Source organism: Elgaria multicarinata, chromosome 11 (assembly GCF_023053635.1).
Source record: "Elgaria multicarinata webbii isolate HBS135686 ecotype San Diego chromosome 11, rElgMul1.1.pri, whole genome shotgun sequence".
NCBI classification, from domain to species: Eukaryota; Metazoa; Chordata; class Lepidosauria; order Squamata; family Anguidae; genus Elgaria; species Elgaria multicarinata.
The window spans coordinates 34,048,216-34,061,776 of NC_086181.1; the positions used below are offsets into that span (position 1 = coordinate 34,048,216).

Below are 13,561 nucleotides of genomic sequence, written 5' to 3' on the forward strand. Positions count from 1 at the left end.
AACCTTTTTGGAAATGGTACTTGGCAGAGGAAGGTTCACCTGCTAAATTCCAGCATGCTGGGCTCCTGGATTAAAGACTGGAGCAGAGCCAGAAAGATGGTGTCAGCCATGTGGCAATCTCTGGCCCTCCTCCCTGGATTACTCTGGGCATGTGGTTTTTGTAGGCCATAGCAGCGAGCTGTGATGCAGCCTTGAACTCATCAAGCAGCACTTCTAAAAGAAAATGAAATGCTCCAGTCTGCCGGAAAGGCACACCTGTGGCAGCCGGACCCCAAAGCCTGAGCAAAGGGCCTTTTCAGTTCATTCCTATGCAGGTTTGCTCAGGATCAAGTCCCACTGTCTGCCATGGAGCTTACTCCTAGGAAAATGTGCATAGGGGTTATGCAAACACACACTGATAATGCTGATGGGCTAGGGTGGCCAGCATGCAATTTTGGAACTGGTTTACCATCCCAGTTCATTGGGAGGGTAGTTTTTACTGGGATCTGTTGTTTGCCACTGTCTACCCTTCCTGGTGCACTAAGTTGATACTGGGAAGCTGCAGCTCAAGTAAACTATAAGAGATACACTGTACCTCAGGATCTATCTGTGCAAGATGTGCTAGGATGGCCAGCTGTCCTATTTTGCAGAGGACAGTCCTCTGTTCAGAAGTGTCCCTTCGCTGAAGGGCTGCCCTGTCAAAGTCTTGTTTCACGATAAAGAACGCAGAGAAAGGAGAGGGGATGGGGGTCCCTGAAGTTGCCCATCCACAATCAGCAGCTGGACAGCAGGCTGACCAGCTACACAACTCGACTGGTTGCAGGTTTTCCCCAGTTAGGAGAAATGCATTTCTATTTAAATTGTAATTATTGATACATTTGCAGCTGTCTATACAAATTAGCATATCCAAATACTATGCAAATCTTTTCACGTCCTTTTTTTGGTTTGTTTTGGTGTTGCCTTGAGAGGGTGCTCATCCTGTCAACTATTCATAGGGCATCTTTAAATAAAAGTAACTATAGAGGTGGCGTCGGTTTTCTTTGCCATGCAGGTGTAACGGGAGTCGTAACACCTACGTTCTTTCCCCAGCGTTTTCCTCTCCCAGCCCCATATTGAACTTCCATCCCCACCTATACATTCAGGTCTATGGGACTGCAGCTGAATTCCCACCTACCCCTCGAGAGCATTCTGGGCAACATTATTTTCCTCCCTACAGACGTACCCATAAAAATAGGGGGAATAGAGGAAGGACTACATTTCCCAGAGTTCTATGATACCGGAAGACGATTTTGAAATGTGCCCGACTTGCAACTCGACCGAGTCCCCTTAGTTCCTAATGTGGGATGAAGCAGAAAAACGCGGATTTACTGCGCTGGCTGGCTAGAAATGCTTCCAGAACCACGTTCTGGTGAGGCTTGAGGACGTGGCTGTGTATTTCATTAGGGGATTATTTTTCCCTGGCTGGATTTCCCTCCCGGCGCTTCTTTTCAACAAAAATCCACGCAGAAAAGAACTGGGATTTCATCTTTGTTGGTAAGCAACTAGTTTCAGTCCCCAAACTCTACATTTCTGCGGGGCAAGTGGGCAGGTGAAGATTGCCGCCTTTAACTGCTGCATGGCAGGTAGTAATTCAACCTGTGAAGCTTTTCCTATCACTCTATTTCCATGCTGCAAAATAGTACACTGTTATGTATTCTACAGCGCAGTCCTATACATATCTACTCAGAAGTAAGCCTCATTGAATTAAATGGGGCTTCCTCCCAGATAAGCGACTATAGGATTGCAGCATTAAACGTTTATACCCTCAATGTTTAAAAAACCTAATTCCCAAAACTGGAAATATGTGGGATGTTTCCACGAAATCAGAGGAGAGGAGGTTAATAATATGGGTGTTCTCAAACAACAAAGAACCTTGTAGCGCCTTTCAAGAATAAAATATCGTAGACGCTTGTGTGTATGCTGTCTCTCTGCATTTCATAAAGTGGATTGTAGTTCACAAAAGCTTATACGTTTGTTAGTCTTTAAGGTCCACAAGATTCTTGGTTGTTTTTTCTGCAAAAACCGTAACATGGCCCATTCCTCTGTGATTTGTTCCATCCACTGCAGCCCCCTGGCTTAGGAGGAGGCACAAGAGAATAGTTAGGCACTCCCACAACCAAAAACTACAACTCTCATAGTCTATTGCCATCCTTTCCCAGCATCCTCTGCAGCCCTCAACTCACCAAAGTAAAACCAACTGAGATCTTCCACTTGGCAAAACAGAACTGGAAGCTGAATTGCTGATTTGGGGGTGGGGACACCCTGGCAGGAATTCCTGAGATTGGGGAGACCACAGGCATTGCGTGAGGACTCATGTGAATGCTTGTGCCTGTGTGAGGCTTGCCGTCAGCAATTGATGCTGGTAAAACCTGCTTTTGGATGCATCACCTGTGCATTACTGCCGTTTGTAAGGTCCACAAGATTCCTACGCAGGGAATGTGCATGTTCAGGTGGATGACTAAAGTGTGTGGATGCAAAAACAGATGACGCTCTTGTACCTTTAATAATTGTGAAAGCCCAGCTATTAAAGGTGCAGGAGCCCTGTACTCTTTTGTATCTGGCCAACCTAGCAAGGGTGTTTGTCTGTGTTGAATACTTGTGTGTCTCTGTTTATACGGCTGTGTAGAGCAGGGATGGGCAGACAGTCAATCTCCAGATGTTTTGGACTTCCACTCCCAGCATTCCTGACCATTGATCATGCTGGCAGGGACTTTTGGGAGTGGAAGTCCAAAACATCTGGAGATCTACTTTTCTGCCCACCCTGGTGTAGAGGATGTGCACACTCTTCTGAATGTGCCATTTTGTGCAAGTGTGTTGGATCTGAATGTAATGCAATGGTGGGATCAGAAATTAAGACAGCCTGGGCTCTAACTTTCCCCCAAAAAAACTGCTCTGTAGAATTCATAGAGTTCAACAAGAAGAAACAGAACAACAGACAAAATGACTGCTATTCCTGTCTTTTCTGCCAAGCATTTTAATTGGTCAGGATGATCAGGGGTCTGGAAACAAAGCCCTATGAAGAGAGACTGAAAGAACTGGGCATGTTTAGCCTGGAGAAGAGAAGATTGAGGGGAGACAGGATAGCACTCTTCAAATACTTAAAAGGTGTCACACAGAGGAGGGCCAGGATCTCTTCTCGATCCTCCCAGAGTGCAGGACACGGAATAATGGGCTCAAGTTAAAGGAAGCCAGATTCCAGCTGGACATCAGGAAAAACTTCCTGACTGTTAGAGCAGTGCGACAATGGAATCAGTTACCTAGGGAGGTTGTGGGCTCTCCCACACTAGAGGCCTTCAAGAGACAGCTTTCAAGCATCTTTCGGGGATTCTTTAGGGTGGATTCCTGCATTGAGCAGGGGGTTGGAATTGTTGGCCTTGTAGGCCCCTTCCAACTCTGCTATTCTATGATTCTATGGTCACTCTCAGTTTGCATGGAGAAATTGACAATAGCTCCAGTAAGTTCAGCTGCCCAGTGTGAGCTGAGAATGTACCATAGAACATTGTTGTTGCTGTTATTACATTTATATCCTGCTTTGTTCCTTTTGCAAGGAACTCAAGGAGGTTTACATGACCCTCCTCCTTCAAAGCCCATCCGCTGCCACCATGTTTAAGTGTAAATAGAAGGATGCAACAACAGCTAGGCCTATAACTAGTGTTTTATTCAGAACTGAAAGTAGAAGCCCTCATCAGGCTAGGTGCTGTTCCCTTGAATAGTTTCCCCCCGGGAACCTGTTGTCCTTGACTTCAGTTCCACTAATCATGTTACACTCTTCTCCATTTGATCCCAGAATCCTCTGCGTCCTCCAGACGATTATGGGGCAAGTTCTAGAGTAGATTCTCTCACCCCCTGCAAGCTATGTTGTGCCTTTAGATGTAGGGAAAATGTTAGAGTGATACATTTATTGAACTTCTAGGTGTGTTTTAAATTTGTTGGTTGTTTTATGCTTTTCATGGTTTAAATTTTTGTGAACCGCCCAGAGAGCTTCGGCTATTGGGCGGTATAAAAATGCAATAAATAAATAAATGCTGAAAGTTGTTATTGGCCAGCAGAGTAATGTTATGTCATTCTTTCTCTTGGCATCTGTGCTGAAAATCCTTGTATTGGAAGTTAGAGTGGTTTTAAACCAGTTTTAAACCAGAAGTGCCAATAAGGACTGCAATGGTGTGTGATTCACAAAGTTTCTATCCCTGCAGTTGAGCCTGGCGCCTGGCTGTCACTCTGTGAACTGAGTGTGCTCCTTAAAGTGGTCCCCGGAATCCCCAGCAGTGCATGAGGGTTCCATGGTTGATGGCATAACGAGTGAATGGGTTCCCCCAAGGGAAGGGAATTTGAAAAACACAATCTTAAAAATCCATGAATGGCCGTGATCCCAGTAGGTCAGGCTCACTGTTTCTCTAATTTAACATTTCTGTTTCTTTACAAATTCAGGTACTGCTTCAAGCATGACTGATCTTGGAGGGCAAGTGCTTTGCACGGAAAGTTACGGCTCTCGCAATGCTCAGCGCTATCAGCCCTTGCCTGATGGGAGGCTGAGCTGTGTCCTGGATAGACCTGAAGGTCAGGGATACCGTTCACTACAAGATGTTTTCATGGTGAGTAAACTATTGATTTTTGAAACAGGATCTGAGGTTATTTTATTTTACTTTATTTTATGTCTTTAAATCAGGTGCAGAATCTCTTTTGGCCCAAGGGCTGGATTCCATTCCAGAGAAGCTTTTGGGAGACACCTTAGGAGAAGCATTTCCACCTTTTAGAAATGGGAAAAATGACACAAAAGCCAGGAAATCACCAAATGATCAATGGTTAGGGGGAAAGCAGGTGGGGCCTTCTGGAGAACCCCAAACCTTAGGCCGTGCACCCTTGGTTTACAAAAATCATTAAAACGACCGTTTAAATTGACTGCAGCAAGGTTAATTGGAACTAGGAACTGGAAGATTCAAGGTAATTATTGTATTGAAAAATGGTATAAAGAAGTATGGGATATTGCTATTAATGATAAATTGACATGTAACATTAAAGTGAGAAGAGGCATAGCAAAAATGAATGATTTTGAGGAAATTTGGAAACAGTTCCTAATATTTGTGTTTTCTAAGGGAAGTGGGAAACCACCAGCAGAAGAGGTGTTAAGATTTTGGAAACAGGAGTGATCCCGAAGGGAAGGGGGAGCACTTGGTGGATTATGTTGGATTATGTTATGGATAAAGTATTATATGTTAACAATTATATATTCAAGTAATCTGTTATGTATTGGAATTCTTTTTATTTTTCTTTTCTTCTTTTGTATGGTATGTTATATTGTTATGTTGGTTTGTATTTTATGTAGTAGTTCAATAATTTTTTTTTTAAAAAAATTGCAATAAAAATCCCCAATAAAATAAAAAGTCTCAATAAGTTAGACATTAAAATCAGCAAATGCTTGATTAAACAAATACATTTTGTGCTGAAACACCATCGGGGTTGGGCACCTGTTGTACTGCAGGGGGGAAAGGGAATTGCAGATGCAATATTTATTATCATTATCAATACGTACAAATATTATTTCTACATTGCTATTTATACTTTTAATAATAGAATGATACTAATCAGTTAAGGTGCCCACCTGTACTCAATTCCTACTGGTGGAGGAGCTTTAGGATTTTGCAGTCACCCTGCTGTGCCAGCGAAATGCGAGAGACGCTGCCAGCGGGACAGATGCACTGCTGGAATGCCCCCACCTGTGCCTCAGTTCCGCCAGCGGAATGTCTAAAATGGGGCGGAGTCATGGGCAAAATGGAGGCGGGACAACAGAGGCAAAGGGGAGGAGCACAGTTAATGCCGCACCTTACGCTTCCTCTTTCCCGCAGTCGGTCTTCCTACCTCAGGGTTATCCTGAAAGTGTGAGTCCAGACTACCTTGCTTACCAGATATGGGACACGGTGCAGGTGAGAGGCTGACTGTCTGTCTTGTGGTGGGGAGGGTTGCTCCTGAAAAAGGGATGGTTGGGAACTGACACCTGCCTCCTACCATATTTTCTTTGGCTGAAAAAAGGAAGCGTGGGTGCATGAAGAGGATTTTTTGTTTTAAGGAGGGCTTTGCCTGGGATGGACGTACGTGTGTGTGTGTGTGTGTCATAGAGGATTGAGGATCATGAGGAGACTAGGGTGACCCTATGGAAAGGAGGACAGGGCTCCTGTATCTTTAACAGTTGCATAGAAAAGGGGATTTCAGCATGTGTCATTTGTACGCATGCAGCACCTGGTGAAACTCCCTCTTCATCACAACAGCTAAAGCTGCAGGAGCCCCGCCCTCTTTTGTATCTGGTCAAGAGGGCAGGGCTCCTGCAGCTTTAACTGTTGTGTTGAAGAGGTGATTTCGCCAGGTTCTGCATATATACAAAATGACACCTGCTGAAATCTCCTTTTCTATGCAACTGTTAAAGATACAGAAGCCCTGTCTTCCTTTTCATAGGGTCACCCTAGAGGAGACTACAAAGAGGGTGGGGAATTGGGGCAAATGCCTTCCCATTTCTGCCCTAACTCTTCCCCCCTCTCTCTCCCCCAAACCTCAGGCCTTTGCTAGTAGCATCACGGGGACACTGGCCACCCAGGCCGTGCTGAAGGGGGTGGGAGTCGGGGACGAGACGTCGACTGTTTCTGCCGCCACTGTCACTTGGATACTGAAAGGTGGGAGCTGCCCTCAGTATATCCTCTCTGCCTTCCTCCATCGCTTCTTCTCTTCTCCTGGTGAAACTATCTTGGGATATCTGCTTGAATTCTGGGCCCCACAAACAATCTTTTTATTACCTCTTAAAATTTTGCAGCTTCAGATGGCCTCCCCTGTTACTCCGCCACCCATAACCTAGTTATATTCGCTGCACTTCCAAGCACTTTGTAGCCTGAAACCCTCCTTGAGAAATCTCTTTCAGCCTGCCAGTAATAACTCCCACAACAGAAGGCCTTCAGGAATTCACAGCTTAATATGATCTTCCCACATCTGGCATCCTCCAGATGTGTTGGATGGAAACTCCCATAATTCCCAGCCCATGGCTGTGCTGGCTAGGAATCATGGGAGTTGCAGTCCAACATACCTGCAAGGCACACGGTTGGGGAAGGCTGACTTAATACATCTGCGCTGCTTCCTTGAACCTGAGTACACCACAAATGTTGCATCGCTTACCCCCAGGGCGGTTCTCTTCCACCAATTTATGAAGCTTTGAAGGTATGCAACCAGGCTCATGGAATTTCTACTTATTTCATTTATATCCCACCTTTTTTCCTCCAAGGAACCCAAGGTGGCATACATAATCCTCCTCCTCTCCATGTTATCCTCACAACAACCCTGTGAGGTAGGTTGGGCTGAGAGTCTGTGACTGGCCCAAAGTGACCCAGTGGGTTTCCATGGTCAAGTGGGGACTAGAACCCGGATCTCCCAACTCCCAGTCCAACACCTTAGCCACTACACCACACTGGCTCTCACTAATGCTAACTGAGTTTGAACAGGCTAAAAAGCCACGGCTGTCACAAAAGACCCACTGTGCTGGGCCCTCGGACACCCTTTTCCAAATCTCTCCCATCTTTTCTTTGAACTCGACGCTATGCTCCATTTGTAGTTCTTCAAACCCCTCTGCTCACTTCTCTGTTCCATCTTGCCAGCCTATAATGTCTCTCCCTCCCCACCCAAAAGCTCATTCATCGCTTGTTCAATTCCCCTGCAACTGCTGCCTCATGTGGGCTGGTCCCCCTTTTGAGAGTGATGTTGTTGTTATGTTTATTTATATCCCGCCTTTTCCCAAGTACTGGGACTCAAGGCGGTTTACAAGGTTAAAACATGTACAATTAAAACATGTAAGTATCAATTTACAAAAGTTAAAATTGAATCCCTTCGGTTACAGATGGGACAGGAATGCTGGGCCGAATTCTCTTTGCCTGGAGCAAGGGGTGAGTCTTGCTTCCTTCCCCACATTGGTGTCGTTGGACGGGGAAAATATATTTGCATGGGGCTGTTTATATATATTTTTAATTCCCTGGCAAACAGACCCAGCTTTGCACCCGTATCAAAGATTGATACAGCAAAGGCTGCAAGTAAAATTACACGGCCACATTGTGCCCACCCCTTCTGAGTGCAGCCATGCCTGCTGGCACCCTAGGCAGGGCTTCTGCCATTGTGCCATAGTTCCCTCAGAGAGGGGGCTGTGCACCCCATTTCCCCGAGGGGGGATGTATAACTCTGTCTACTAATCTCCTCTGGCTTCAAACCGTGTGGACTGTGAAGCTATGTGCTGGTGAGCAAAGTCTCCCCCTTGTGACTGAAGGTGTTACTGCAGACTCCAAACAAATGGACACATTTAAACGAAGTAAAATTAGTGTGCTTTAAAAACAAACTAACCTGGAGGTGCCCACCCTTAGGATCCCCTTAGTATGCATGCCAAGAAGTTTCAATTGTCTTGGCATGGATGGATGGACGGACAGACACACCTCCTTTTTTTATTAGTATAGATCTCCCACTCTCTTCCAAAGAGTTCAAAGTAGCAAATGTGGTTCTCAACACCCCCCCCCCCCAATTTGGCCTTCACAACAACCCTGTGAGGTAAGGTATGCTGAGAAAGATTGACTGGCCCAAGCTCACCCAGTGAGCTTTATGGCTGAGTGGGGATTTGAACTTGGGTCTCCCCCAGTCCTAACCACACTGGCTCTTTTTCTGACTTTGATCTTTAAGGCCTGTTGCATTCCCTCCCCTTGTTTCCCCCCTTTTTTTTTCCAGGAGCAAACTGGACTGTGATGCTAAGCAATGGAGGTAACGGGGGATGGGTCCTTCCTTCAATTTAGACCCCCAAACTACAGGTCTCCTGACCCTTTTTGTTCCACGTCCAATATTAGGTACAAACTCACCACACTATTGCCCACTGGTTCACTCACTGAGGAAATGGGCATTATGTCTAGAGGTACACCTGGTGGGAGCACCTTTGACCCTTGTTTGCCCTTTGACCCTAACTGCTCTTTGCCCTTTGCCCTTAGCTGGTTGACCTTTTATCCCAACCCCACACCCTACCCCTCTTAGGCTTTTTGCAGATGTACTCAATGACGTGGCCATCTTAATGGAGATCCTGGCTCCAGCATTCCCAGCATGCTTCACTCTCATTGTGTGTACCAGTGGCTTCTTCAAGGTATAAAAGAAGGAGGTTCGCTCAGGGTAGGGTTGAGTTGGTTTGGTGGGGTCGCTGTAACGAGCAATAGGGGAGGGGACTTGGGGGGACATAAATGGGGAGCCAGTATTGGGAATTCTGGGAAAGAGCTTGGCAGTTTTCATTCCGCTTCCTCGCGGCTCATGGGTGCTGTTCGGATCCACACGGCTGTCCCTGAGTGTGGCTCGCAAAGCTTCCCTTCTCCTGCTCTCTCTGTGCTTCAGTGCATTGTGGGAGTTGCCGGAGGGGCCACCCGAGCGGCCCTTACCATGCACCAGGCCCGGCGGGACAACATGGCGGATGTTTCAGCCAAAGATGGAAGCCAGGTGAGAGTGTAGTTTAGGCACGAACTAGCCAGCCCTTGGCACTGCTGGATAAAGGGCCATGAAGGACTCTGGGACTACCATTGGCCCTCCCTTTCTTTATCTAGGAGACACTGGTGAACTTGGCTGGGCTGCTCGTCAGTCTTCTTCTCATCCCTCTTGTAGCTGACAATCTCCGGTGAGTGAAATGCTGCCGTCTTTCACCGTGTAGCAGGTAAGTGGACGGTGGAGGAGGCAGGATTTATGGCAGGGGTGCAGAACCTCAGGCCTAGATTCACTAGGCCACTCCCCTTTCCCTCCCAATCACCAATCAGGCTTTTCTGCCACTTCCCCCCATTCACAAAGACTGAAACGGGCTCTCCTAAGGCTTCGTTACTGGCAGTGAGAGCTTTAAGCTCCGATAGGCTGGTATTTGGGGCCTTTGGCTCCACCCACCACTGGAATGTGGCCCCTAAGAGCTTCAATGAGATGGAATCCGGCCCTTGGGCTGGAAGAGGTTCAACATCCCTGGCTTAGAAGGATAAAAGAAATGTAATGGGTGGGGTGAGGGAGAAGAGAGAGGTTGGTGAGTCTAGGCCTGGAGTGGGGGAATCTGTGGTCCTCCAGATGAGGATGAACCACAACTCCCATCATCCCCAGCCATTCACCATCTTGTTTGGGGCTGATGGGAGTTGGAGTTCCAACAACACCTAGGCCTTTTTCCTCATTCGTTTCCTGCCTTTCCGTCCAGCCTCACCTACTCCCTCTATGGTCTCTTCACCGTCTTGCATCTCTACGCCAACTATCGGGCCGTGCGGGCCGTCTGCATGGAGACCCTGAACCGCGCCCGCCTCCGCCTGGTCTTCTGTCACTTCCTGGAACGGGCGGAAGTGCCTGGCCCCGCAATCGCCAACCCGCAGGAACCTCTGGTGTTAGGTAATGAAAGCCGTTTGCTTCCGCGGGTGCTGGTGTGCCACGGTTTGATACTGAGTATGCTACGCAACGTGGGCCGGCGGTCATTGCTGCGGAGATGGCTTCTTCACATTTCCCCTCCTCCCATTGAAGGAGGGAAATTCTTTGTGCCAGATCTGAGGATGGAAGGATGCGGCCGTGAATTGAAGGCGGGGGAGGCACAGGAGATGGCGTGTGCTCCTCCTCTGTGCCGTCCCTGCCCTCTTTTATCCGTTCGGATGGTGTATCTTTGCCAGCACAAATTCCCACCACCATGTCTGGGCAGTTTTGCCGGAGTGTCTGTTGTGGCAACAGCATATCTCATGTTCTGCCGGAGTGACAGGGCTTCTGACAAACCCTAACACCTTTCAGTAGGACTAAGTTTGATATAGGATTGCACGCTTAGAACACGGAGTGTGCCCCTCTCTCTCCCCCCTCCCCCATAGGGTTCCGTCAGCAGCTCAAGATGACTCTTGGGGCTCCACTTCACACAGTAACTTCCAGGTGAGTAACACCTATTGGGTGGCCCTTTAGCCTCCATCTTGTTGAGGAAATCAAGTCTCTATTTCCATGTAACCTTTTTGTAAGTTTCCTTTTAATTGTTTTATTATTAGCTTCCTTTGGTAAGTACAGCTGGAAATGTCTTTAGAGACATTTTAAGAGACATTTTAGTATTCTACTAAGTGGCATGTTTCTAGATGTACCCTTTACTCTGGAAAATATTCTTTGGGGGGCAGGGTGGGGGGAGGAAACCACAGGTACCCCAAGGTTAGCCATTCCAGTTGATTCTCCCACCCCACCTCCGTAACATTGGTATTGGTATCTTTTCCTCCAATGCCCGCCAGCGTTGCTGACTTCCAGAAAGCTCTTGAGGGAAATGCTACAAATTACTTAATCTTCTTCAACCGATCGGAAGGTGAGTCGGCGAGAAAGTTGCATGTAAGAAATGTCCGGGTATCGAGGCACTTACTGGGGGAAGTTTTGCAAAGCTGTCAGAGTGAAAGGGGGGGATAGGTTTTGCCGTATTTGGCAGTACACAAAGAATTCATCGAGTTTCTATCCCTCATGCCTGAAGATTGAAAGTTCAGGAACGAGGCAGGATATTGCTGGGGCTTGAACACAGGCTCTAGCGTGAGACATCCTTCCAGGCCAATCATACCAAAGCCTGCTTCTTTAATGAGGCAGGCCCTTCGGTGGAGGGCAAAGCCCAGGAAACAGAATGTGAGCAGTGCACCACAACCGCCCCGCCAGTGTGTGACTTTGCTGGCTGCTTTAGCTCTTTTGCATCTGCTCTCAATTTGCATGCCTGAACCCGTTGGTCTCCTGCTGGTCAAGAGGCCTCAACTGATGGCCCAAATCCTGCCCCTCCTGTGTGCACAACGCAGCTAAGGAACGGCCTTCTAAGAGAGCGAAGCCCAGCCTCCTCGCTGCCTTCTTCTTTTAGATGGGCTTTGAAAATCCTGCTCTACCAGGAGGCATTTTTAAGATTCCGCCTCTTCTCATACATCGCTATGATTTTAATTTTTGTGAACCGCCCAGAGAGCTTCGGCTATTGGGCGGTATAGAAATGTAATAAATAAATAAATAAATAAATACATTTTGATCCCACAGCTGCTTTTTAACCGTACTTGACTGGTTTTTTATATAAATATTTCAACCATTTGTTACGTTTCTAATTGTTTGCCTTTTGATTGTCTTCTGCCTTGGTGTGCAGTTATAGAAAAGACTAAGGATGAAGTTGGATACTTCAAGTGGGGGTGGGGGCAGCAAAGCTTGGCCCTGGTCCTCTCTCTCCTTCCCTGCCTCCACAGGGGCCGTTTCCATTCTCCTACACCGAAGGGCAGGGAGTGTGGATGTGATTAAGGCTTGCACCCATGCCCTGTTCTTGGAGTCCCTGCTGTACTGGGATGTGGCGACACGCTTCTTGGACAAGCGGGCTGTCCTGGATCTGCGGCGTAGGCTGCACGAAGGTGATAAACCAAGAAGTGACTCTGGAAGAAAGGGAGGGGGAGGCGATCTGGGGGAGCAGCTGTAATAGCTCAGCGCGGTCTGGCTCCTGCTTTGCAAGTCTTCCGTTTCTGGCACCTGATTTCCTTCCTTTTTGTGACAATCAGAACCTAATGACAAGGACTGTGCTGTTCTTTCTGAAACACATTGGCTAATGGACAGGATATTTCCTGAATTCCTGAAAGGTATGTGTGGACCTTTAATTTTTAAACATCAGTTCTGCATCACGAAAAGCTGGCTCTCACACCTTGAACAAGTTGAACAAATCTGCTTCTAGCTGCTTGTTTTGTTTAATTTTATCCCATTGTACTGCTAGATAGCGGGGGAAAGTCCCCATTAGACGATCTGCCCAGCGGTTTCTACCTTCTGAGCTTTTATCAGGCTTTGCCCACTGTTTTCAAACTAACCTCTAGTCGTAAGAGTTAGAGACCTGTTCTCTTTTAAAATAAAAATACTTTTCTGAATTCTAACGCTGTTTACACGTGCATTAAAAACACACGCATTCAGACGTGCTTATACCTTGCATCAGAAAGGTCAGAACAGGAAAGTGTAGATGCATATCTAATCTTTATCCTTTTCCTTTTGGACCCATCTGTCTCTTCCAAGGATTGACGGCAGCAGGATGGGTGACAGACCGGAACCTTCTAGGCCCTGAGGAGTGGCGTGTGGACTGGAACATCGCTGGGAAGAAAAGTCATTGACTCTGGGAGACACTGACCATTGATACCCAGGCAAAAACATTCCCACCCGGAAAGGATACGACATTCCCCATCTAGATCCCAGTTGCTGCAGTGGTCACAGCAATTAGAGACGACTGAGCCTGTCTCTGCCTCATTTGAGATTGGCAAAGCTGTAACGTCCAAATGGACAAGAGGTGCTGGCCATGTCCCCACTCCCGAAAATACTGATTTGGGGGGTGGGAGGGATCATAAAAATAAACATTTTATATAAGTATGACCTGTCGTTCTTCTTCGTTGGGTGGGTGAATATTCTATAAGTAGTATCAGTATTATTGCTGATAGCTGCCTTCTGTATGTTCCTCTAGGTTTGTATTAACCAACTAAGCAGGCAGGCTGGCTATTCTCATTCCATGACCTTCCACCCCCCCAAGGACCGTGCCGCA

The 13,561-nt window shown here is 47.1% G+C and overlaps 1 protein-coding gene across 2 annotated transcripts; it reads left to right on the top strand.

Moving 5' to 3' along the window:
* The first annotated feature begins 1,327 nt into the window (after positions 1-1,327).
* RUSF1 (RUS family member 1) lies at positions 1,328-13,369 on the top strand. Of its 2 annotated transcripts, XM_063137857.1 has the most exons (15): positions 1,328-1,512; positions 4,447-4,610; positions 5,862-5,939; positions 6,566-6,680; positions 7,889-7,934; positions 8,758-8,790; positions 9,055-9,160; positions 9,403-9,504; positions 9,609-9,679; positions 10,232-10,416; positions 10,878-10,935; positions 11,277-11,347; positions 12,243-12,401; positions 12,546-12,623; positions 13,045-13,369. In XM_063137857.1, exons 2-15 carry the CDS (start codon positions 4,461-4,463, stop codon positions 13,137-13,139), a joined length of 1,347 nt encoding a protein of 448 aa, XP_062993927.1. In that variant the 5' UTR covers positions 1,328-1,512; positions 4,447-4,460; the 3' UTR covers positions 13,140-13,369. The 2 variants fall into 2 exon arrangements, with proteins under 2 accessions (XP_062993927.1, XP_062993928.1); XM_063137858.1 differs by lacking the exons at positions 1,328-1,512; positions 6,566-6,680 and having other exon boundaries at positions 4,525-4,610.
* The last annotated feature ends 192 nt before the right edge of the window (positions 13,370-13,561 follow it).